Source organism: Megalobrama amblycephala, linkage group LG15, assembly GCF_018812025.1.
Source record: "Megalobrama amblycephala isolate DHTTF-2021 linkage group LG15, ASM1881202v1, whole genome shotgun sequence".
NCBI classification, from domain to species: domain Eukaryota; kingdom Metazoa; phylum Chordata; class Actinopteri; order Cypriniformes; family Xenocyprididae; genus Megalobrama; species Megalobrama amblycephala.
Window position 1 is genome coordinate 34,848,714 of NC_063058.1, and position 25,087 is coordinate 34,873,800.

At 40.3% G+C, this 25,087-nt stretch overlaps 1 protein-coding gene across 2 annotated transcripts; it reads left to right on the forward strand.

Annotated features, from left to right (window-relative positions):
- Nucleotides 1–1,230: 1,230 nt before the first annotated feature.
- On the forward strand, nt 1,231–24,834 carry prickle1a (prickle homolog 1a). Of its 2 annotated transcripts, none has more exons than XM_048158128.1 (8): nt 1,231–1,516; nt 18,930–19,112; nt 20,547–20,660; nt 21,536–21,673; nt 21,758–21,961; nt 22,068–22,254; nt 22,362–23,210; nt 23,337–24,834. In XM_048158128.1, the coding sequence occupies exons 2-8, from the start codon at nt 18,942–18,944 to the stop codon at nt 24,155–24,157; spliced, it is 2,484 nt and encodes an 827-aa protein (XP_048014085.1). In that variant the 5' UTR covers nt 1,231–1,516; nt 18,930–18,941; the 3' UTR covers nt 24,158–24,834. The 2 variants fall into 2 exon arrangements, with proteins under 2 accessions (XP_048014085.1, XP_048014084.1); XM_048158127.1 differs by lacking the exon at nt 1,231–1,516 and adding an exon at nt 14,741–15,136.
- The last annotated feature ends 253 nt before the right edge of the window (nt 24,835–25,087 follow it).

The window sequence follows — 25,087 nt, forward strand, 5'->3', positions numbered from 1 at the left end:
TATAGTTATTGTTTTAGTTATCTTTATAGTTATCATGATAGTTATCATTATAATTATAGTTATTATTTTTGTTATAGTTACCGTTATCATTAAAGTTATCGTTATAGTTATATTTATCGTTATAGTTCTTGGTGTGAACAGGCTTTAAGAGTTGGTTCCCAAAAAAACAAAAATGGAACCATAAACTAACGTTAAGGGAACATTCTGTGTTTGGTTGTTATTAATGTTGTGGTTTATGTATAAATTTGTTGCTAGACCTTCTCTTAAAGCCTCTAAATCTGAAGATAAATTACACAGTACAAGGAAAGTCCATTACAAAGCGCTGTAAGTGGAGGCCGTTGCTAGTTTACAACTCAATCATGTTGTTGAAAGCATTTTTACGAGCTTCTGCCATAAATATTGGGGCAGATAAAGCGCAGATAAGCCCAGATAAGAGTGAGTGCGAGAGGACTAATGGTTCAGCATGTCCTCAGGCACGTAAATCAGGTCTGAAGATATGATATCTGTGAGCAGAACGACTGACCCAACACCTTTAAGAGCTCCTGCTGCTTATTCACTGCAAGCTTTCAGCTTTGATTCTGTGCATATTGTTATTTACAAAATATTAATGTTTTAGTTTGTAGACGCAGCACTGATCCAGTGTAAAAGACACTGACATTTAAGCTGAAGTCATTTAACATCCACCTGGTCCAGATGAAGCTGATTTAAAATGATCACGTCTGCTGAGGAGCCGCAAACTTCAGATCAAGCAGCGTTTGATTGACAGGCTGAACCTGGTCTCACTTAAGCAGTGCTGACTAGAGAACTGGTCAACAGGTCACAACCTCACCTCGACCCCTCATACGCTGAACAAAACGAGTTTATTAGTATTTTTGCCTTTTCCAGCACAAATATCTAAACATTCTTAAATCAAGATACTACTGGAGAAGCAAAATGACTGAAGATATTAAATCTGCCAATGGGGCCAGAGAAATAAACTAACATAAAACAAATTTATGTTTCTGATCTTATGTTTTATCCATAAACTCACTTCATTTTTTCAGAAAACAAGACTTAATATCTTCAGTCATTTTGCTTCAGTATGTCTATTTAAGAATATTTAGATATTTGTGCTGGAAAACAAGACAGAAATACTAAGTAACATAATTTTTTTTTTTTTTTTTTTTTGCAGTGTAGAACTTTGCGTGCTTTAGAAATTGCACGCGTATTACGTCGCGTCTGTGCGGGCGTTGCGGTTCACGTGACGCGCGCGTACGCGCACCGGTGTGATTACGCGCAGGAGGTACGCGAACCTCCCCAACACACACACACACACACACAGATCTCTCACACAAACACGCTCGTCCCCTCATCTGTGTGTGTTTCACCTCAGATATGCAGTTTAAAGCTCCGGATCAGCAGTGACCGACGCTCGCGGATATTTTACCGACGAGCGCGAGCGCGAGCGCGGATCTGCTCTGCGAATAAAGAGGATCTGTGCTGGATTTTTGGGATCGCTACAGGAGAAGTTATTCGGGTAAGTTCTGATGTTTAGCGTTTCATACGTGTGTGAAAGACTTCTGGTCAGTTATAATGAATACAATATGACTGAATCTGTTGCGCTTTCTGCATTATTTGCATTCAGAGACGAGCTCAGACTGATGTGATGTTATTAGAGGCGTTTAGTTGAAGTCTGGAAAAACTCTGTGGGAAAGCTCAAAGGAAAAGTGTCCCAGGAGCTTCTGGTCTATTTCTAAACTCATTATCCAGGTCATTTTTACAGAAAGACCAGAAACACAAGATGGTGCTTCTGTGTACTAAGGGATTTGTTGCATGTGTGTTTGGACTCAGCTGTGCCTGTCACTTCAGTGACAACTGCTCCACAACTACCATCTCAAGAAGGCTTTTGATCTTAGTGTTAATCAGAAGTTTTCCATAAGATTCCTCATGTTCTCTGCTTTACGTCACTGATCTGTATCGCTGCCTCTCTCCAGACACACCGTGGGAATAGATCAGTGCAGAAATGACAATCATGTCATAATTTAGGCTAATCATCCTCAGCTTGATTCTGCCATTGAGTACAAAAATAAAAAAGGTAATTGCGACTTTTTATCTCACAATTTGGATTTCCTTCAGAATCGCAACATATAAACTCGCAATACAATAATGAGATATTAAAATTCAGATTTATGAGATATAAACTCGCAATACTGAGGATTATTACGAATTATGAGATATAAACTCACTTGTGAGGAAAAAATTCAGAATTGTGAGATGGAATCGCAATAAACTTTTTTATATTTCTATTCTATAAACTTCTATTCTAATTCTATAAGCTATAAACTAGAGGAAAAAAAGTCAAAATTGTGAAAAAAAAAAAGAATTGCGAGATGTAAAGTCAAAAATTATGAGAAAAAGTCAGATTTCCGAGATTTAAAAACAATTCCAAACAAAAAAAAGAAGTCAAATTGCAAGATTTAAACTCAAAATTCCAAGAAAAATATCAAAATTGGGGAATGTAAACTCAGAATTCAGAGGAAAAAGTCATATTTCCGAGATTTAAAAACAGAATTCAGAGAAAAAGTAATATTTCCGAGATTTAAACTCCATATTCAGAGGAAAAAATGTAAAAATTGCAAGAATTCTGAGAACAAAGTCAGAATTGCGAGACTCTGATTTCCGGAAAAAAAAATCCAGATTTCCGAGATTTAAACTCAAAATGCCAAGAAAATGTAAAACAAATTAGATATAAACTCAGAATTCCGAGAAAAAATGTAAAATTGCGAGATTTAAACTCAAAATTCCCAAAAAAAATGTCAAAATTGCGAGACGTATACTCAGAATTCCGAAAAAAATGTAAAAACAGCAAGATATAAACTCTGAATTCTGAGAAAAAGCCAGAATTGTGAGATTTAAACACAGAATTTAAAGAAAAATTCAGATTTGCAAGATTTAAACAGAATTTCTGAGATTTACACTCAGAATTCCAAGAATTACAAAATTTAAACACAGAAAAAATGTCAAAATTGTGAGATTTAACCTCAGAATTCCAAGAAAAAAAAAGTCAAATTGTGAGATTTAAACTCAGAATTAAGAGGAAAAAAAAGTCACAATTACCATTTTTATCTTTTCATTCCATGGCAGAAACAAGCTTCCATACTTTCCAAACCTGTTTGCTGTTATTTATTTATTTTTGCTGAATCTTTATGCAGCTCTTCTCCATTCATTTCATAGTGACCACGACTGTCCAGCTCCCAAAAGGAGTCAGATATGGGCTACTGCTACGATACTTTTGTGGTGCTTTAATGATATTTTTTGTTATTTTTAGGAACTTGATAATCATGTTAGCCAATTCACTGTATGGAAAAATGCTGCATGATGAATTTTCAAAATACCATCTTTTGTTTTCCACCAAAGAACGGCAGTCAAACAGGTTTGGAACGACATGGTGGCGAGTAAATGATGATGTTTTACCCTGATAACCGCAGTTTGAGCCAGAAGGGAAGTTGAAATCAGATTTACCGTGGTACAGTAGGGGTTTATCTTCACTCATATCTATGACAGCAGTCATGAAGCCGTTTGCTCTGATGCCAGCTGGCAGAGTTCGGGCCCCACAGGGGACCGCAAATGTCAACAGGACTCAGTTTCCATATGGAGACGCATTCACCAACATGAGGCTTTGAGAGACAGATCTTCTCTTCACCCCGCTGAACCGAGATCGAGACGATTGAGGCTTAAAAGCCACCAGGAGGAACTGGCATTGATGTGTGCTTGAAATAATTACTGGTCAATATGTGATCTGGTTTGGCTGTTAAAAGCCTCTCAGTGATGATGGTGACCTGGTTTGAGATGGTGGCGCTCTCTAGTGGAGCTGTGAGGCGATGCATGCAGACCATGTGGCATAGTTAGTGTATCTGCAGTCCTTAAAACACAAATTTCCAATGATTTAACTTCCAAACTTGATTCAAACTCAAGCATTAAAATAAGCTAAAACAACTAAAACTCAAGCTGGTTTAGATAATAGTGGAGGCAGAAACGGCTTCCATAGCTTGGCTTTATTGTCCTCTTTCACCTGTCATGTACGAGTGTGTAGGTCTGATCATGTTTGGCGTGAGATCACATGTAAACAGATGGAGCGTGTTGACTGTGAATCTGTGTGTAAGACTCCAGCTTTGAGCCCTCGTGCCGGTGTGTGTTGATTTAATGCCTCATGCACAGAGCTCCGCTTGTGTCCGACTGAACGTTCATGTCAAACGCTCCAAACCCAAACACTCCGGCAGGCTTTTATAGAGCCGCACGCGTGGAGAGGCGACTGAACGTCTCACGTACGAATAACGGCGTCTTTCATGGCCGAGGCGAGAGCCGGCGCAGGACTGTTGATGCATTTAGATCATGTCAGAATGATGGGATTTATGAGATGAAAAGCAGGGAATATGAGCGCTTTCTGAGTCCGAGTGTGTCTGTGATGGGGGAAACTAACTGGTGTTGATCATTTGTGTTTTCAATGTTCATGTTGACTGCTGAACTCATTTAGCATGAGGCGTATTTATTACACTCTTCCTCAGCGTTTGTCTTGCTTTCTAGTTCAAACATCTAAACATTCTTCAATCAAGATACATTTACTGGAGAAGAAAAATGAAGTCACCTAAATGACATTATTTTGATTTTTGGTGAACTAACCCTTTAAAGTGGACCTATAATGCACCTTTTCACAAGATGTAATATCAGTCTCTGGTGTCTCCAGAATGTGTCTGTTAAGTTTCAGCTCGAAATACGCCACAGATCATTTATTATAGCTTGTCAAATTTGCAAAAACACGCAATTTTTGTGTGTGTCCCTTTAAATGCAAATGAGCTCCGCTTTTCAGAAGAGGGCGGAGCTTTAACAGCTCAACAACAACAAAGCTGGAGAATCTCACGCAGCCAAAATGAGGAAAGTGTTCAGCCTTACATTGTTCAAACCGGAGTCGACACTGATGGAGAGACTCAGGAAGAAGTTACAACTTTTAGACGTTTCTGAATGGTTAGTGGATAAATTGATGTAGTTGCTGTGGAGTTGATTCAACTCATCCACTAGCATGTGCCGTCATGTTCATCTTTTGTGTTGAATTGACCCTCGTTTGTGAAGCAGTCCGGCGTAAAATGAACAACACTCTACTACAACAACTCTTCCTCTTCTCTAAAGCAGCCCAACATGGCCCCGCCCCCTTTGTTGAGTGTTCTCGGGGGTGGGGTTTATGCAAATTTTAGGGTTTGTGATGTCACTAACCCCGGAAGAAGCTTGTTGTTGCATTTGAGCCCAAGTTTATTTAAGGTATTTCGCAGTCACTGCTAGTTTCAGCTTCGCTTTAAATGAATTTGTTTAGGTTTGCCGTTGATAATGTTATTTATAATGCCACTATAATAATCATGTTTGTTTTGTACTTATATTTTTTATTCCTGTTCTGAATTAAATTTAAAGGATTTATTGTGGAGTGACGGGAACTAAAATCCATGTTTATAGTTTTTATATTGTTCGAATTTTATTTTATTTACCAGTATTTTACATTATTTCTGAATGTAATAAAACGCTTTGCAAACAAGAACAAATGTAGGGCGGGGCTTGATTTTGATTGGATGGTTGTGGTTTGCTATTGGTGGATCTCATGTGAGTGACAGGTTGCCCCGCCCTCAGCATCAGAGAAGAGAAGAGATGCTGCAAGAGGAAGATATTCTGATTAATAGGAACATGAATTATGAAAAATTTCAATAAAAACAAGAACTGTCCATTTTGATTTCATGCCGACCTGTTCCTGATCTTCTAATGAATGTTTCTTCAGTGCTCGTTAATCTTAAGTAAAAACAAGCTTGTCTTCGTAAAGCATCTGACCGCATTCCTCATCCTGATGCATAATATCACGTCCTGCTCTAATATCCTGTTTCACTTGGAAATATGTTCGATTATGGCAGTAAAATGCATTTCATGTTGACTTTAATCAGGCAGCAACAATCCAAGCTCTCCAAAGTCACGTCTGATGTAGTTTCCTATCGCTGACCGAGTGATAAAAGCCTCATTAGCCGCGACTTTCTCAAGGATTACTTGGCAATGAAATGTCAGATTTGTGTTCAGACCTCATTAGCACAAGAGGCCGCTGGGATCAATCCCAGACTGATTATATTTGGCCGCGGTGAGCGTACGGGATCCTGACACATGCTACGCATTATTCCGGGCGGATTACAGGAGGCTGGGAGTTTCTTTCATAGCGTGTGCCGTATGATGCAGCGGATGTGGATCATAATCAACACACACACACACACACACACACACATTTGAGTCAGAGGTACTGTGTTCATGTACTGTATGCGGGCTCCCGGATGTGTGTTTGATGGAGGATGTGGTGAGGTGAGGTCAGAGGTCACACTACAGGTGAGTCAATATTGACAGAATGACACAGTGAGGACAGAGCGTGATTCAGAGACCGTGTGTGTTCAGACGGACGGACGGAGAGAGAGAGAGAGAGAGACGGACGGAGGTGATCAAAGAGAGGAGTTTGTTTGGAAGAATCACACTGTCTTCCTGCTCGAGGCTGAAAGAAAACATTAGAACAGCAGAAAACCAGATGTGCACAAACACACACACACACACACACACACTGTTACACACACACTCACACACTCTTACACACACTCATCCGCACACACTGTTACACACACTCACTAACGTACTCGCACTTATACACACTCATCCACCCACACACACTCTTACACACACTTAAACTCTCACACACACACACACAACTTACACACACACAAACTCACACGCTGATCCACACACACACACACACACAGTTACACACACACACTCACTAACGCACTCACACTCATTCTTATACACACTCATCCACACACACACTCACTCTTACACACAAACTCACACACACACTCAAACTCACACACACTCACACGCTGATCCACACACTCACACCCACACACACTCTTACACACACACAAACTCACACGCTGATCCACACACACACACACACTCAAACTCACACACACTCATCCACACACACTCACACGCTGATCCACACACACACACACACACACACACACACACACACACACACACACACACACACAGTTACACACACACTCACTAACACACTCACACTCATTCTTATACACACTCATCCACACACACACTCACTCTTACACACAAACTCACACACACACACAATCTCACACACTCAAACTCACACACACTCATCCACACTCACACGCTGATCCACACACTCACACACACTTACACACACACTGTTACACACACACTCACTAACGCACTCACACTCATCCACCCACACACACTCTTACACACACTTAAACTCACACACACACACACACACACACACACACAACTTACACACACTCACACGCTGATCCACACACACACACACTCACTAACGCACTCACACTCATCCACCCACACACACTTACACACACTTAAACTCTCACACACACACACACACACACAACTTACACACACACACTCACACGCTGATCCACACACACACACACACACACACACACACTCACTAACACACTCACACTCATTCTTATACACACTCATCCACACACACACTCACTCTTACACACAAACTCACACACACACACACTCTTACACACACAACTTACACGCTGATCCACACACACTGTTATATACACACTCATCCACACACACACTCACTCTTACACACAAACTCACACACACACACACTCTTACACACACAACTTACACGCTGATCCACACACACTGTTATACACACACTCACTAACGCACTCACACTCATCCGCACACACATACTCATATATATACACACACACACACACACACACACACACACACACACACACACACACACACACACTCATCCACATAAAAAAAAGACAATTCTTGTTTTTATTTGATTTTTTCATAATTCATGTTCCTCATAATCTTGAATCAGAATATCTTCCTCTTGCAGCATCTCTTCTCTTCTATGATGATGAGGGCGGGGCAACCTGTCACTCACATGAGATCCACCAATAGCAAACCACAACCATCCAATCAATTCCCCATGGATAAAATTAGAAGGGTTTCACTCAGATATACATAAATTTGATGTTTTATATATATTTATATCAAATGTGAGGTGCTGTATGAAGTGATGTCATTGATCTTTAAGGAGCCGTAGCTCATTCTCCATTGACTTACACTTGAATTTGATCAGAAGGTTGGGAACGGCTGACCTTTAGGGCCAGTAAAGTGAAACATAACTCAAAGGGACACACGGGGGCTGGTAAACAGCAATGAAACCTGATTTTAAGGGGCCACTATGGGACCAGAGGTCAGAGGTCACTGGCCGTCACACCTCCGTACCTCTAAACCAATGCCATGGTCAGGCAGTGTTCGCCGCTGTGGGTCAGATCCATTACGAGCCGCGTTTAATGAAGCTGACGGTGGTTTTGGGGAGGGATTGTGGGTAGTTTAGCCCGAACCTGAGGGCGACATCTGCATCAGAGTTAACAAGAGCCCTCATCAGAGATCTGAGAGGGGCAAAGCTGTAATTCAGGGCCTCTTTTCCTCTTGATTCTGACTTTACTGCTTCCCTTAATGATTTAAATTGTGCCCAATTAAGTGCGACTCAACTGCAGCATGAAGTTAAATGAGTTCACTGGAGCATGTGCTCAATTATCTGCGTATGAAGGGCTGTGATGGAGCACTTCTCCCGGGAAGCCTAATGATCCCACGCTGGGAAGAGGCTTCAATTCCTTCTCAAAGTCTTTTCCACCTTTTTTTGATGCTGTACTCAAAGTTTGTGGCCGATATCACTCATGTGATCAGGGACGTGGCAGTCTGAGCGGTGTGTTAGCGGATCTCAGGAAAACATGCCCAGGTCACGTTTCACAGCAAAATCACGTGATTCATTTTCATAAAATTTTATAATGTAAATGTTATATATACATTTTAATATATGCTTTATATACTTCAATTTTTTCAAATATCTCTCTCTCTCTCTCTCTCTCTCTCTATATATATATATGACAATGACGTGACAGGTCGTTTTTTTTTTTTTTTTTTGTCCAAAGGCCTTAATAATAATAATAAAAAAACAAAGATATGACATCCAAAGTATGTAAGGTAGTACAACTAGATCTCTTTTATTGAATCCAAAAGGTTTTAATTATATTTCGCTACATATACAAATATTTTAAAGATTTTGAAGTGTCAAAAGGTCATTTGGTCTAACCGTTCATTTGTGATTAAAATATCTTAAAATGTAATAAATGTATATATTTTTTATTCTGGCATGATTTTATATCATCATATATCAACATAGTGCAAAATGGTGTTAAAATTATGTGTAGAAGTCGTTTTGTTATGAGAAAGAATGTCCGGAAAAATTAATTTCATTGATGTCATTCGGAGTAACCGATATAAAGGGACCATTTTAGATCAAATCATGCGGTCAGTATCATGTGACAGGATGTGACATCATTCAGACACCTGCAAAGGACCACATGGTCATGAAGCAAAGTAACTAACTAAATTTGAAAAATTCATGTTTTCACTTGATAACATCAGGTCATTCGGTACAACCACTATAAAACATGGAAAATGTTGTAATATTTTAAAAACTTGTGCTAAATATTAAATGTTTGATTGTCCTTTTAGATATCAGCCTGTTAGCATTGTTTGAAAATATCGTCATTCGGTAAAACCGAAATTTTGGTTAAACCGAATGACTTTTTTGGTGACAAATTTTGTCCATCTTGTAAAAAATTGAGGGAAAAAAAGTGTTAATTGATTATAAAAAACACAATCTCATTGTTAACACTTAATAAAACTTCAAAATTAATTATATCTCCATTATGGTTTTTTTACACTTTTAAAAACCTTATTTGTCAATGACCCATAAATATTTTTGTGCATTATAATCCTTTTCATTAATCCATCTTACATTTTTTTTTATAATTCACATTTTTTTATTTTATAATCACACAATTTTTACACTATTAAAGTTATAACATTTAATTTAGCATAAATTAAATGCAGAAAAACCAATATTGCCATGCTGTATACTTTTTTAAACATTTAAATACATATTTTAGTGCAATGTATTTTTCCTATGATTATTTTTTTAAAAATATGTTTTTTTTTTTTTTTTTTTTTTTTTTGAATAATTATTATGGCAATGAGAACTGAAGGTACATGCCTTTTTTTTTCTTTTTTTTTTTAAATTTCTCATTTCTCATTTCTTTCTATAGGGTTTGGGTGAAACATGGTCTGCATTTCCTCTTATTCATGAGTGTGACTTTAGAGAGAAAGAGCATCTGATTGTCTTATTGCTGTTTCAACAGGTGAACTAAATTGTAGGATTGTGTGTAAGTTACTGTCATTGTTGTGTAAGTAAACCGTTACATTGTCACTAAACCGTCAGCAGCACAAAAGCCCACTCGACCTCGCTGCCCTCTGTGTGTGTGTGTGTGTGTGTGTGTGTGTATGCAGACGGTCATTGTGTCGTTATAGTCGCCCTCTATAAAGCAGCTTCCTGCCCTTAAACACCCCGGGGTGCTGCTCCGTCCAGCCCTCTGTTCACAATGAGCTGCTCTTAACGACAGTCACAGAGAGTGTCAGGCTGAGATATGACGGCTGCACACTACGCCTCAGCTACAGCACATTCACTCATGCAACACTGTCAGTTAAAGCTTCCAGACGTCATCTGAACAGGCATGTTTGAGGGGGAAGGTGATAATGCTGATGAATATGAGCGAGAGTCGATGAGAAAAGGAAGGTTTGCCAAGACTAATTATGATGTCTGGTTTTACAAAGTCCTGGTGTAGTTTACCATACTTGTTTGTATGTTAAAACCAACATTAATGACTAGTTTGTGTTTATTTTTCCAGCAAAAACACACTAAAGTGATGAAAAGTGACAGTAAAGACATTTATAATGTTGCAAAAGATTCTTTTTCAAATAAATGCTGTTCTTTTGAACTTTCTATTCATCGGAAAAATCCTGAAAAATAAAATGTTTCAACATTGATAATAATCATAAATGTTTCTTGAGCATCAAATCAGCATATTAGAATGATTTCTGAAGGATCATGTGACACTGAAGACTGGAGTAATGATGCTGGAAATTCAGCTTTGATCACTGGATATAAATTACATTTTACTATATATTCACATAGAAAACAAATGTTTTGAATTGCAAAAATATTTCAGAATTTTTACCATATTTTTGATCAAATAAAAGCAGCCTTGGTGAGCAGAAGAGACTTATTTTAAGAAAATCTTACCGACTCCAAACTTTTGGTAGTGTATATGAAGTCGGTTTTATCAAGGTCAAGTGTTAGTAGCCCGAACTTCAGTCACATCACATCTTTCGGTCTCATCTGGACTCAATTCTACACTGAAGAATATGGTTTTCTGTGGGTGTCTGACCTGTGTTTGTCAGTGATAATCTCTCTAAGTCAATATCAGGACTACAGCGGTTGACCTCTCGCTATTCTTTAGGTCCGCGGGCATTGCTTTTTACAGTAGGATAACAGCGTTTTATTGTTCTTTATGGCTGTTCCTTTGTTAGGCCTGTGTTCTGATAACGGCCATTGGCAGGTCATTAAAGTCCCAGAACAGCCTCTCTTTTATGATAAGGAGTGGACACAACTGAGGTCTATCTGGAACAATAGCTGTTAACGGTCATAAATAGCAGCCAAACTCAGGGCCATCGCACCAGTCTGACCCTCAAAGCCGAACTCCGCAAAGCATGCTGGGATATGTCCAGCCAATACGCACAGCCTGACCCGCAGAGGTACTTGAAAGAGATGCAAATGGCAGAAACATATACTGATGTCTATGTTTAACCACTATTACAGGACACAGTCGTCCATGTGATAATTGGCCCACATTAAGAGTCTGAATTTAGGACGCTGTCAAATATGGGTCAGTCCTTTTGGGGCCCGAGTCTACAAGTGCCTTCGAGATCATGTTGAAGCGCAATAGCATTGGCCGTTAATGTCGGAGGCTCTTCCGTATGGGGTCCCGAGTGCGTCCGGACATGCTGGGTCAAAGCTGCCTTTCGGTTTTACAGCCCGGGAGGTTCGAGCCAGGTGTGAGGTGCTGTTTGAATCCCTGTGACCATGAGGGGGCCGGAGGGGGCGAGATTTATGACCCCTCTTGTGCTTAGAAAGGATCCCAGGTCAGGGATGTGTGACTCGTCCTGTTTTATATTCCACAGGAATCCTTGTTCAACCCTGAACTGTGAAACAAGAGCCACAACAGAACATCAGCGTGATGGATTGGTCTATTTTCAGGGTCGTCCTGAAAACGAGGATAGATAGAGTACTCACATTGAAGGGGCTCTTCTCGAGGGTTTTGGGAAGGCATTGGTATTTTTGGCTCAGGAGTTTGTATAAATGACTTCATTCACATCCGTCAGTGTTTGGAGGGTGCGGCGGGCGCTGACCCGAGATTCGACACACTACAGCTCATTCACATTATGATTTACTTGCTCAGATTTGTCTCGTTTTCCAGTACAAATATCTAAGGTCTTAAAACAAGATGCTTTTATTTTGGAACCAGTTTATTTGTCAGACACCACTGAAAATACTGAGGAAGAACTGCATCTACTGAGCTCGGTTTACTAACATTGAACATCTAAATGAGACCAAAACGATGTTGTTTGAGGCCTGGGAATGAAAGACGATGTGGTTGAAGTGACTTCTTGCAGTTTTCGAATCGAGGGCCAAAAATGCAGCTGTCAGCTTGTTCTTGAAATTCTGAAAACAAACAATCATCCTCTTTGACTCAAAATCAATCTCTTTTACATCTTTACAGTGTAATTTTTCAGTACGTTTCGGATGCATGAAAAGCCTCTTAGCAAGTCAGAGGGTTTGTTTATCTTTCGGCAACCCGCTAAAACCAGGGGGTACAAATTCCCTCTTCCTCTTTGTTTCTCTAACACAAAGGGCTGTGCTTTGCTCCGAGTCCTGCTGTGTTTGCACCTCTGTGGCCTTGAACGCAACAATGGTGTTGTCCTCCAAAAAACCTCCATCCCATTACCAGCTCTTTTATTCAAGGCAGCAGTCGTAAAAAGCTCAGTGAACAGTCAGCATCTATTATAGGCTTCCTATATTTGTAGGTTTATGTTTTTGGAAAAAAGATATTGGATGGAGTTTGGCCAATCCTGTTTGGCAAGACAAGATCATTGGCCAGTTAACAGAGCTGTTGAATCTGACACTTTTTGCAGACCCCAAGGGAAGTTTCCATTTCATGAGCACTAAGTTGTTGGTTTGTGGTGAAATACTTGAGGTAACAACAAAGACCACCTTGGGTAGAAGAATTGAGTTTCATAACTTCCTCTAACATCCTTCATTCAGGAAACCAGCAGCCTCGTCCTCCTGGACGGAGCACAAACTTTGAGCTTTGTTTGTTTAAACAACAGGAAGGTCTTCACCTTTAGCACATTCCACAGGAAATTAAGGCGAGATGAGGTAAACTGTCTTTCTAGGCAGGACACTGAGGTTTTTGGGGTCACTACTTGGGCTCATAAGGTATGGCGTTCATAATCGGAGAATTTGGTTGCAGTCATTTTCCAGCTGTAGAACTTCGTTAGGTTTGTTTTTCTGTCAAAAAACCTTGTTCCTTTGGGTCTCCTGGTGGTTTGGCAACTGTTGAACGGTTCTTGCATTTTGAGTTCAGATTCTGAAAGTAACTTCAGATCCAGCAGTTTCAATGTCAATGAAAGACAAAAAGTGTGTATTTCCCCAAACGGCGTGCATACTAAAAGAAAAACACCCGTACGGAAGTGGATTGGCTCTGAGAGGGACGGTCTTTTTGATTTGCATGGTAAACTCTCTGTAAGGTACCATGTGGAGTCTTTCAGGCATTGTGGTCTGGATCGGCTGACATCATTGTTGACTTGAGAAGTGAGAGAGTGACGTTTGATTGAAACTGCATTTAATGCATGAAGCTCACTTCAGTTTTTTTTTTAGTTTTGCTTATGGAGCCACATGAAAATGATCATTATTAAGAATAGGTTTTTTTGCAGTCTATATTGGCTTTTTGGGTGAATTTATGGTAATTCTAATTGAAAAGCACCATCTCAAAACAAATACTTTCAATATTTCAATATTTATGAATTATTTTCAATGCAAAAAGTGATTTTTTATATAAGTAGTTTTGTTTTATTTACCAGTTCAAATATCTGAACATTCTTAAATCAAATCATTTACTTCATATGCAAAATGGCATAGGAAGAAATTTATAGAAAAATAGGTGAGTTTGTTTAAAATAGAAATAAAATATTTCTTAGGAGACAAGACTTAAGGTATTCAGTCAGTTTGCTTCTTCTTCGATTTTAAGAAAGTTTAGATATTTGTACAGGAAAACAAGATAAAAATACTGAGAAAGACATGCTAAATTTAACCCTTTATTTTCCATTTTTTTACCTTTTCAACAAATACCACAGCATATTTAGCATAAAATAGGTTTTAAATCTAAATTCTACACTGTAAAAATCACTTTTTGATGTAAATAAAACAATTATTAAAAAGTCTTTCTACTTAAAAATTTTATGTTTAAGCTAATTCAATGTTATTTGCCATATTTTTGTAATTATTTGCTAGTAATTTCTGAGTGAACATTTCAAAGTAGATCCTTTACTTTCAAAGTAAATCCTAAAATTTCAGCGTATAAGACCAGATTCTGATAACAATATTGATGTGACATTTGTACTGTATGTATAAGAGTATCCCAGTGAATTTAACCCCAAAGAGTTGCTCAGGAATCCTGAGGAAGGGCTGGGCAGAACGATTGCTGTTATGTGATGTGTGTTTGAAGAGAAGGGGGTTTGGTTTAGAGGGTCTGGAGCCCACGCTGAGGGCCGAGCTCGGGTTGTTGGGGGAGTGGCTCTGCAGGACTGCAGTAAATGGAAGAGCCATCTGCTGGAGTTGTTCTCCACATACTCTACTGTACACGTCCTGCACCGTCAGCTCACCAGCGTGATAACGTCTGCTTTGGATTTAGATGGGATGAGGCTCAAACTGAGGACATGTAGACAAGGAACCACAGGACTTTTGGAAGAACACTGTTTGATTCGGAAAGCACTGAATTGCCTGAAGACGTTGCTGAGCGAGCAGGTATGGTTTTGAAACTTCAATTTGGAGTGTATATTACATTTTAAAAGTCTTTCCTACAGAGGCTTTGAGTGCACATTTAACCTATATTTTGCTGTGTCACGTCCTACTTCTTCTAGATATATTGGAAGCTTTTATAAACTTCTCATATCTAGGGCTAATTGTAGGTGGTGCTGCACAGATTTGAAGACTCTGCGTGTGTATAAAGGTCTGTTGAAAAGGAAAAAGGTGTCAGAGAAGTGTGCTGTTGGTAAATATCCGAAGCTTCTAGTAATCTGGCTCCAGCCAGTCAGAACGCAGGTGGTCTTTCTCTAATGTCTTCAGTCTGTTGGGACAAGCCTTGAAACCATTTGGTCCTGGAATAACACTCAAGTTCTTCAAAGTTTGGCCAAAAGTTTGGGAGGATCACCTAAACTCTCCAAAATGAGTCTACCCTGCTGTCCTTCCTGTTTATAATGTCTACTATTCTGTGATATCACTTTAAGTAAAACTTTCATCACAGGTTTTTGGCCTTTTTTTGTCTGATAACCCTAGACTTATCCCTATCTTGGCATTTGAGCATTTCAACTGGAAATAATTTCACATATTTTCAGATAACAGTTGTATGTATCTTGGGGGTAAAAAAAATAGTAATCATAATTGGCAATCAGACTAATGTGCATTTGGTTGATTGACAGAAGTGGTTGATTCTAATGACAGGCAGACTAAATATTGAATTTTGAGTAGCCTACATATTTTAAGTGTGAAATGGTGCTTGTTAAATATTATTTTAATATATGTTGTGTACATCTAATTTGCCATCATTAAATTGCATCATGTATAATATATCAGCATTATTTTGGCTCTACACTACATCTTGACCAATAGTAAAAATAACAGACCTAATTATTTGCCCATATGAACATTTGAGGGTTTGAGTTTAGTCTTTATGTAGTTTAAGTTCTAGTTTGCTGTAGTTTTGGACTTGTTTTTTTTATAAGATTCAAAGATGCTTTTGTATTCAAGTGTTTTGGAAGTGGCATGACATAACAAACGTCTGTATTTGTTGGACTGAAGTTTTATTACTGGCTCAACAGCCGTGGAGGGAAACTCCTCATTTGTGGAGCGCAGGAATCGCTCACATCGTCTGCCAGTTCTGCTGTTCTTAACATTAAATCCATAGACAGAATTCCAGCACTGACTCAGATCTGGACTGGGCCAAATCAAACAGGTTCTGACAGGTCGGACTAATGGAGCGGCATTGGTGCCAGTGGATCCGAGTATTAACATTTCCACATTTACTGTGCTTAATGAAGGCTTGTTTTTACACACACACTATTCATAATCATCTTATTAACCACATAATTTTTAATGCACCTATAATGAATGTCATTGTGACTAATTTAGCTGAGAAAAATGTGGTAGTTACGCAGTAAAGCTATGTTATGTTAAAAACAGTCACATCTACGGTCTCTCAAAAGTGGAATCTGTTGACCTAACAACCACTATGCTCACAGTCATCAGGTTGAATCTGGTTTAACCCAGTTAACCCATGCTATTTCTACCTCTCACATTTCTACACACCAAAGTTGTGGAAATGGGCTATTCAGTAAGATGTAATTTGTTGGGACTTGACCTGATGTCCTCAGGACACTTATGCAAATGAATCTGTCAGAGCGATCATTTGCATTTTGTTTAACAGTTATATAATTTTGATTAGTCAAGTGAAGTTATGCATAATTTAATGTAGAAATGAAGATGCTTAAAATGCATTTATTCACTTTTAAGTCTTCATGAAATCGGTTCATTGCTATGCTGAGGGTCCATTACCATATGAGTCGCTGGCAGTTACCCTTGTGTGATCACCCGGGGTCCATCCCCTCCCCAGGCAACTCACCCTCCACCCATATCTACCCCCCATTGAGGACCATTCAGGCCTCCCGTGGGTGGATCTAACAGATATGCATCTCAGACCTCCAAAGTCATGTTAACAAGCAGCTCTACAAGAGAGCAGGCTGTTAAACACTCTGGGCTGGAGGGCTTTTTCAGGGCGAGCAGTGCAGACAGGAACTGCCTTCGGTTCCCAGAGGTCCCTGCGATTCACCCAGAACCACTCAATCGTAAAATGGCTGTTTATTTTTGATGAAACATTAATGCAGTTTCTATTCATTTCAGTTGTTGATTAGATCTGGAGGCTCAGGAAGTGATGCTGATGGCATCTAAAACAGAAATTAGCATACTTAAGGAGACTGTTTAGCAGAAAGGGTGTTGCCACTTTGAGCTCCTTTCCTGTGTCAGTGACTTCCTTTGAAGAAAATATCATATCCTAGTGGATTTTGCACCACCAGAAGGAAGACTTTAACACATTTGTAACATGGCAGGAAATGTATCACTTCTGATTGAATTGCATAACCAGGTTAATGATTGAGGAGTCTCTTACAGGAACCTTTGTCCGGTTCTTCTGAGAAGAGTTTGGGGTATCTGATTACCTAAATTTAAGTAGTTAAGAAGTCACAGTTTTAAACATTCTGGGCCTCTGTTCTAGTGGGTTTGTCAGAGAGTCTGTATGATTCCCACTGAATTCAACTTAAGAGAATTTGAGGCCTGAACAAAAAACATTGTTGGGTTCATCTATAAATGGGATCATGATTGCTTCAAAATGCCAAATGTGAATGAGCACAGATAAAACATCAATTTAACTGCATTGCAATACATTTATCCAGTGTTGATAGCTAGGCATTCTGATTATCTTTGTATTGTGTTTGTGTGAATCCTTAATAAACTTAATAAACAACTTTAACTACTATTTTATATGCATGCATTGGGTGGGGTTGGCTTGTTTTGTAGGACCATTAAGATTTTTTTTTTCCACATTGTGGCATTACTTTTTAAGAAAAATAAGCACATTTTTCCTCATCCTAAATCTCTATATACCATTACAATGCAAAAAAAAGTCCACTCATTCTCTTTGGTGTAAAATATAATCTGACGTTTCTTGCCATGTTTTGTGAGATGCACATATTCTGGATGCATCTTCTCGAGTCTAAATTGCTGTGCATGTGAAACTAACACCTGTCATTGGGTTCATTCCATCCATCTCACCTGTTTTCATTCCAAAAACAGCAGCTCCAGAGATCAAAGCATCAGATGATACGTCACTCAGCAGGACGTGATGCGGTATGGCAGGTTCTAAAACACTGTCCTCAACAAACAGCACAGGGGCTTGAAGAAAGACATGGTATTCAAGCATTACCATATGGCTTTGTTATGCTTTGTGTCCTGAATGGACTTCAAAGGAGTGACAGGGAAGAACACAAGAGATCTTGTCTTGAGAAGTTTCAGTCTTCCGTCTGTTTCAGCTGAAAGACTTCTGAACAGAGTCAAGTAAACTATGTTGTTGGGAAAAATCATATATGGCATGCATTAGTGCTCAACTTAACCAGAAAAGAGTCCCAATAGAAGGAAATGGAAAATACCAGAAAGCTTCCACGGTGATGATGAGTCAGGAAAATGCATTAAAGTAAATAGACTGTAAAAGAGTTAGGATGGTTGAAGTTTGGAGGGAATGTCCGACCACATCACGGCAAAACTCGGCACAATAGCAGTAACAATAAAACTGCCATCGTTTAATGAGCAGAATCTCTTTAACAGGCCTCCACCCTGGGCTGGAAGTCACCGTAACTGCCATGAAATGTTTTAGGGCGCTGCATTAGTCCAGTTGTGTTACTGTTTTCATCCCAATACAATGTATCTTACGAGGCGTTTTATCATGTGGTTTCGTGATCCATGACACACTGTTCCCTCTTAACCATTCCAGGAGGTCTTTCTGATGAACCTTGAGAATTCTGGCAGTTTCCACGGTGCCGCGAGGCAGCTGGACATGGAGCCGAAGGTCAACAAGCTCACGTTCGGCTTCCAGCGGAGCTCCACCTCAGATGACGACTCGGGCTGTGCCTTGGAGGAATACGCTTGGGTGCCACCAGGACTTCGACCAGAGCAGGTAATCTCTATGGGCTAGTTTAGAACTTTGTGGAATATTGACTCCACAACATAAAGCATTTACCAGAGAACTTACATTTAATGCTTTGGTGTTTGTGTCAGAACAGTACACACATCAGGCAGGAAATGGTTAGAAGGCAGCATGAAGCCAAAATGGCAACATTGTTTTCAGAGGGAAAAACTGCAAGTCCAATAACAACCATGTCACAAAATGCAAAGCAGTCGCATGTCTTCAGTTTCAGGGAAAGAGTCTGCTATGTAATGACTGAATAGTATCATGCAGTTCAAGATGTGATATCTTAACACAATGTGCAAGTTGTTATACAATAAATACACCAGATGTGATCTTTATTAAAATTCCAAACTGTTGGTCAATCATTCTGTCAGCAGACGTAGTCATAGTCACTAAGATTTAGAGGACCTTACTGCATTTTTGCAGGCACAGCTAAACACCGTGAATGAAGCACCCCACAGGCATTTGGGAACAGGAAATGCTGCTTTTTATTTACAAACTACTTCATGGAAAATCTGCAAGTCATTATCTCAAGCTGCCAGACAAAAGGGCTTGAAATGATGAGGAAAAGCAGTTTGCTAACAGCCAAGCTCGCAGCCACAACTTTTTTTCCTGGCATTGTCCGCAAAGGCGGTCCTTGTGCCTGGAGGCGCGCTGATGTGGCGCTGATTCCAGTCGGTGTCCCACACTTCCCCCGGCTATCCTTAAGAGCACCCTTGAATAAAATCTGAAGTGATGGGTGAGGATAAAGGTCTAAAGCAATTTGGAGACCCCTAAAATCTCAGTGCAGCTTTTGTGTTAAATGCAAGAGTCAACTGTAATGCCTTTATAGCAGCCATTCTGTGAATTGCCCTGCAGATTATAGGTGATCATTGTGGGGAAGAACACAAACACTCAGGAATAGTGTTGTTCAAGTGCCTAAGGCTCAGTACCAGAGGTAATATCAGCTTGAAATGAGGGTGATTTATGGTGCTGCTGATCATCACGTCTAAATGCCATTCCAGTAGACTGACTCGACAGCAGCAGGACTCTCTTTATGCAGGAAAAGACAAGCATAGTTCAGCTATTTATCTGGGGGCTGTTACGACCAGCACTCATAAAGAGTTCCCACTCACAAGGCATAGGTCACAGTGTAGTAGAAGCACAATAGAGTACAGTAAAAACCTTTACTCAGCCCAAAACTGGTGGCTCAAGTTTTAGAAAAGATAATTTAATGGAAATGGTAATGTTGACAGATGCACAGGAATGACAGGCCAAAAAAACCTGGTATTAACATTTGTCTCTGGAAATCTGATTCACAAGTGCTCAGCTGAGAGAGATTGATTTCATTGAAGGCAGGGCAACAAAACAACACAGTGTAACTGCTTTTTTGCATACTCTACATGGAATGACTGACCCGATCTGTCTCCGTCTCACCTCAAGGTCCAGCTGTACTTCTCTTGCCTACCTGAGGACAAAGTCCCTTATGTGAACAGCCCCGGGGAAAAATACCGCATCAAGCAGCTCCTGTACCAGCTACCTCCTCATGACAATGAGGTGAGTTTACAGAAACAAAGGAAAGTAAGGCCTTCATCAACAGCCATGAAAGCCCCTATTGTTTCCCCAGCATCGCTGCAGTCCAAAATGCCCACGCATCACATTTCAAAACCCCCTCAAATAGCTTTTTAAGTGCAACGTGGTGTGGGTGTTTTTAGCTTCATGGGTTTAGAGCTTCACCACATTCTCTGTCATCACAGAAAGATGCTTTGTCACTTCGTATCTCTGTGGGTGCTTGTACAATGAGACTTTTGAGCTGAAGATGGTATGATGCTGCTTGGGGAGACTCAATCTGAGACATTGCTCTGGGTTACATAACATACTCTTTCATTGTTATCTGTGGAATCTCAACTTAAAACATGCATAGTGTGTGACTTAATTTTGCTCATTAAATCAAGAGGTGTTCCATTTTCTTGTATTAAGGTATTGTTAAAACAAAAGTACTCTATACTCAAAGAGGATAGTTTAAGCAAAACTTTCTGGCCATCCATAAAGGTGCCTACGCACAAGAGTTTGCACCGCATCAGAGAAGGCTTGGAATTTAATGGGGATGAGCATAGAAGGTTTGCCAAACTGACGAACCATCACGCAAAGTTGAGAGAATTTTATCTTTTGCAGCAGTGCACACTGTTGTAGACTTTTGTTGGATCCAGATGTGCTTTTGGAAACCAAATTCACTGTATTCCCAGCTGTCTTTCCACACACTCAAAACACATTGTATTCCTTTGTATTTGTCAAACTCTCCTCCAATGCTTTCTCTAGTGTGTAAGCACATTAAAGGAGCACTTCCTTTGCTCAAAAGAACCTGCATGCGGTCTACAAGGTCTTCTTTCTTAATAGTTTAACAGCAAACATGTTTTAAATGTCTCCCTCAGGTGCGATACTGTCAGTCTCTCAGTGAAGAAGAGAAGAAGGAGCTTCACATGTTTAGTGTGCAGAGAAAGAAAGAGGCCCTTGGGCGAGGAACTCTAAGACTGCTGCCAAGGACGATGCTTCATGCCATGTGTGAACACGTAGGTGTTTAAACCAAGAGTATTGTGCTGAAGAAAGTGACTCTTTGAAGCTGATTGTTTCATTTAAACATCTTGCCTCTTCAGTGTGGACAAAACATCAGTGGAGGGGAGATGGTGGTGTTTGCTTCACGAGCAGGACCTAGTCAGTGTTGGCATCCATCGTGCTTCACATGTTCCACCTGCAATGAACTCCTGGTTGATCTCATTTACTTCTACCAGGACGGGAAGGTCCATTGTGGACGGCATCATGCTGAATTGCTAAAGCCACGCTGTTCCTCCTGTGATGAGGTGAGTTTAGTTTTTTCAAAATCCAGACATATTGTTCTGTGCATGAAACATGGTCTGTTATATCGTGGATGCTATTATTCATTCATTGGTGTAAATTTCCTCACAGATAATTTTTGCGGACGAGTGCACAGAGGCAGAGGGTCGTCACTGGCATATGAAGCACTTTTCCTGCTTTGAATGCGAGACCATCCTGGGTGGTCAACGGTACATCATGAAGGATGGTCGGCCCTATTGCTGCGGTTGCTTCGAGTCTCTGTACGCGGAATACTGTGAGGCCTGTGGCGAACACATCGGTAAGCCCAAATGTGTCTCTCTGATGTCTCAACTTCATTTACCACAAACCACGTTTCGCTTTTGCCCGTAAGAAGCTAACCTTTAACTCCTGTTTATTTTCTTCTAGGGGTGGACCATGCCCAAATGACGTATGATGGTCTTCACTGGCACGCCACAGATGCTTGTTTTAGCTGTGCTCAGTGCAAGAGCTCCTTGCTCGGTTGTCCCTTTCTACCCAGACAAGGCAGGATCTACTGTTCCAAGGCCTGTAGTCTAGGGGAGGACGTCCACGCCTCTGATTCTTCTGATTCAGCCTTTCAGTCTGCAAGATCTCGGGAATCACGGCGCAGTGTGAAGATGGGAAAAAGCAGCCGCTCCGCGGACCAATGTCGACAGTCTCTTCTCTTTTCACCTGCAGCCAATTACAAGTTCCCCGGACTCTCAGGGAATGCTGATGACACCTTGTCCAACAAGCTGTCACAGCTAAGCTTTGCAGACAACCACTTCTGGAGGAACAGGGAGGAGCAGGAAGCTCCCGAGGACCACGAGGAATGGGCCGAGCATGAGGACTACATGACCCAGCTCTTGCTCAAGTTTGGTGAACATGGAATGTTCCAGCAGCCGGAGGACACTAGGCCAACTGACCTCTGGACGACTGACTCTGATGTCAAAAACAAGACTGAGCCAAGGATGTCAGGCAGTGGTGGGAATGGCAGTCTGGCCAGTAAAAAGTACAAGACAGACATGTACTGGGCACAGTCCCAGGATGGACTAGGTGACTCTGCATATGGTAGTCACCCTGGACCTGCAAGCAGTAGAAAGCTCCAGGAGCTTGATTTGGAGCATGGAGCCAGCTTTAAGCTTGAAGATAAACAGTGGTATAATGACTCATTGGAGTGTATCACGGATGAACTTAAGCAAGCAGAGCAGAACATCAGAGACTCAATGGACTCCTTGGCGCTCTCCAACATCACAGGTAAGTCTGAAGGATTGATGTATGGGATGTTATCCTAGAAAATCAGGCACACAATGTAATTTAAAATTCTATTTCTAGAGTATTGAATGTAATTTTGTATAATCTGAACTTATGTGGTCCTTTCAGGTGCTTCGGTTGACGGGGATATAAAAGAGAAACAGTTGCTCTACTCATTACAAAAGTTCTCTGGGCTTGAACACTGTGAGAACACCAGCAACATGGGTACTCTGAATTCATCAATGCTGCACAGAAGCACCAACTCCCTGAAAAGCCTCACATCTGAGCTTGAGCGTGTGGAGGTTATTGAAGAGGAGGAACAGGAGCAGGTGGTTCCTCTTCCAGAGGAGAGGCCCAAACCACCTCACTTACCTGTCTTAAGAAGGTCCAAGTCCCAGTCCAAACCTCAGCAGGTAAAGTTTTCAGATGATGTTATAGATAACGGACGATATAATGACCTGGAGGTGCGGCAGCCTCCCATGAGCGAACGTACTCGTAGACGAGCATACCACTTTGACGAGCAAGACCAGCAGCGCCACCGGCATCACCACAGGCGAAGGAGGAGTCGCAAGTCTCGTTCGGACAATGCTCTTCACTTGGTGCCCAAAGAAAAGGCCCGTATGTGCTTTAAGGAGGACCGTCGCCAGCACGGGCCGGGTCCCAATGCTGACTACAGACAGCCTCCTTATGCCCACGCTGACTCTGACTATGGTTTGCACAACCAGGCGGCAGAGAGGTTTTTACGTCTTTACGGGGACGAAGACGACTGGTGCTCTACCTGTTCCTCTTCATCATCTGAATCAGAGGAGGAAGGTTTTTTCCTGGGCCAGCCTATTCCACAACCAAGACAACCTCGGTACCAATATTATGCTGATGAACTTCCCATCGGCACAAGGACAAAGTCCAAACAGAAGAGAGGACGAAAGGGCAAAAACTGTATAATTTCATAGAATTGGCAAGGAAGTTTGAAACAGTTGGTCTGCATCTTAATACATCTTTTATCGAATGCCATTATGGAACTTGCTTTAAGCTGTTATTTTGAATTAGAATACATCTTGGACACAGGTTTCTCTGTCCAGGACATATTGCAGTGGTCTTGCCATAAAGTGATGTTGTTGGTCAACGCAGTATTTAAACCATGCTTACTTGCTGCAATAATGCATATTAGGTGATAAGTGATTATAGTCTTTGAAAGAACCAGAAGAATATCATATTTATAAAGCCGCTTTTAGAGACTAATGGAGAGAATAATTTAACTTTGCAAAAATGAATGTATATATTGTAAAATGTTGAGTTAAAGCTAATATTTTTATATCCCTGAGTTTCAAAAGATTTTTTTTTTAAAGAATGTTTCTGATAAAAAGTACTAAAGAACAAAGGTTTGCAGCAACTCCACTTTTGTTAATCAGGGTTTTAAAAATAAATATCTAACGCGCCACGGTCAGCATTGCTGCTCAATTTGTACTAAAACATTGACTACAAACATTGTACATTGCGTATTATCCAAAGCCTATTTGGGTGTAATTTTATTGATGGGTCATGCAGACAGATCACTGTAATCTGTATAAATGCAAACTGGAACGCAAGGCTAATAATAATAAAAAAAAGATATATATATAAAAATATATATACATGCACATTTTGTGTCTACTATGTCTTTATGTCTACAGTTCACATTAATCCTTTCTGTCTGCCAATCTGGGACACACAGGATGTGTTCTAGTATTCCATCTGCTGACATTTTATTGACTGTTGTATCACATCTGTATTTTAGTGGCTTGTGCCAAAGCTTTTAAATCCCTAACAGATATGTTTGCTATGTACGCACTGAGCCTATGTATACTGTGACAAAGGTAAGCTAAACAACACTGTTAACACCA

Coding starts and splice junctions, on each gene's coding strand:
- prickle1a (XM_048158127.1), top strand. CDS start 15,029: ATGAGGCTCAAACTGAGGACATGTAGACAAGGAACCACAGGACTTTTG. Junction 19,113..20,546: donor CAGGACTTCGACCAGAGCAG/GTAATCTCTATG, acceptor TCTCACCTCAAG/GTCCAGCTGTACTTCTCTTG. Junction 21,674..21,757: donor TTCATGCCATGTGTGAACAC/GTAGGTGTTTAA, acceptor TTGCCTCTTCAG/TGTGGACAAAACATCAGTGG.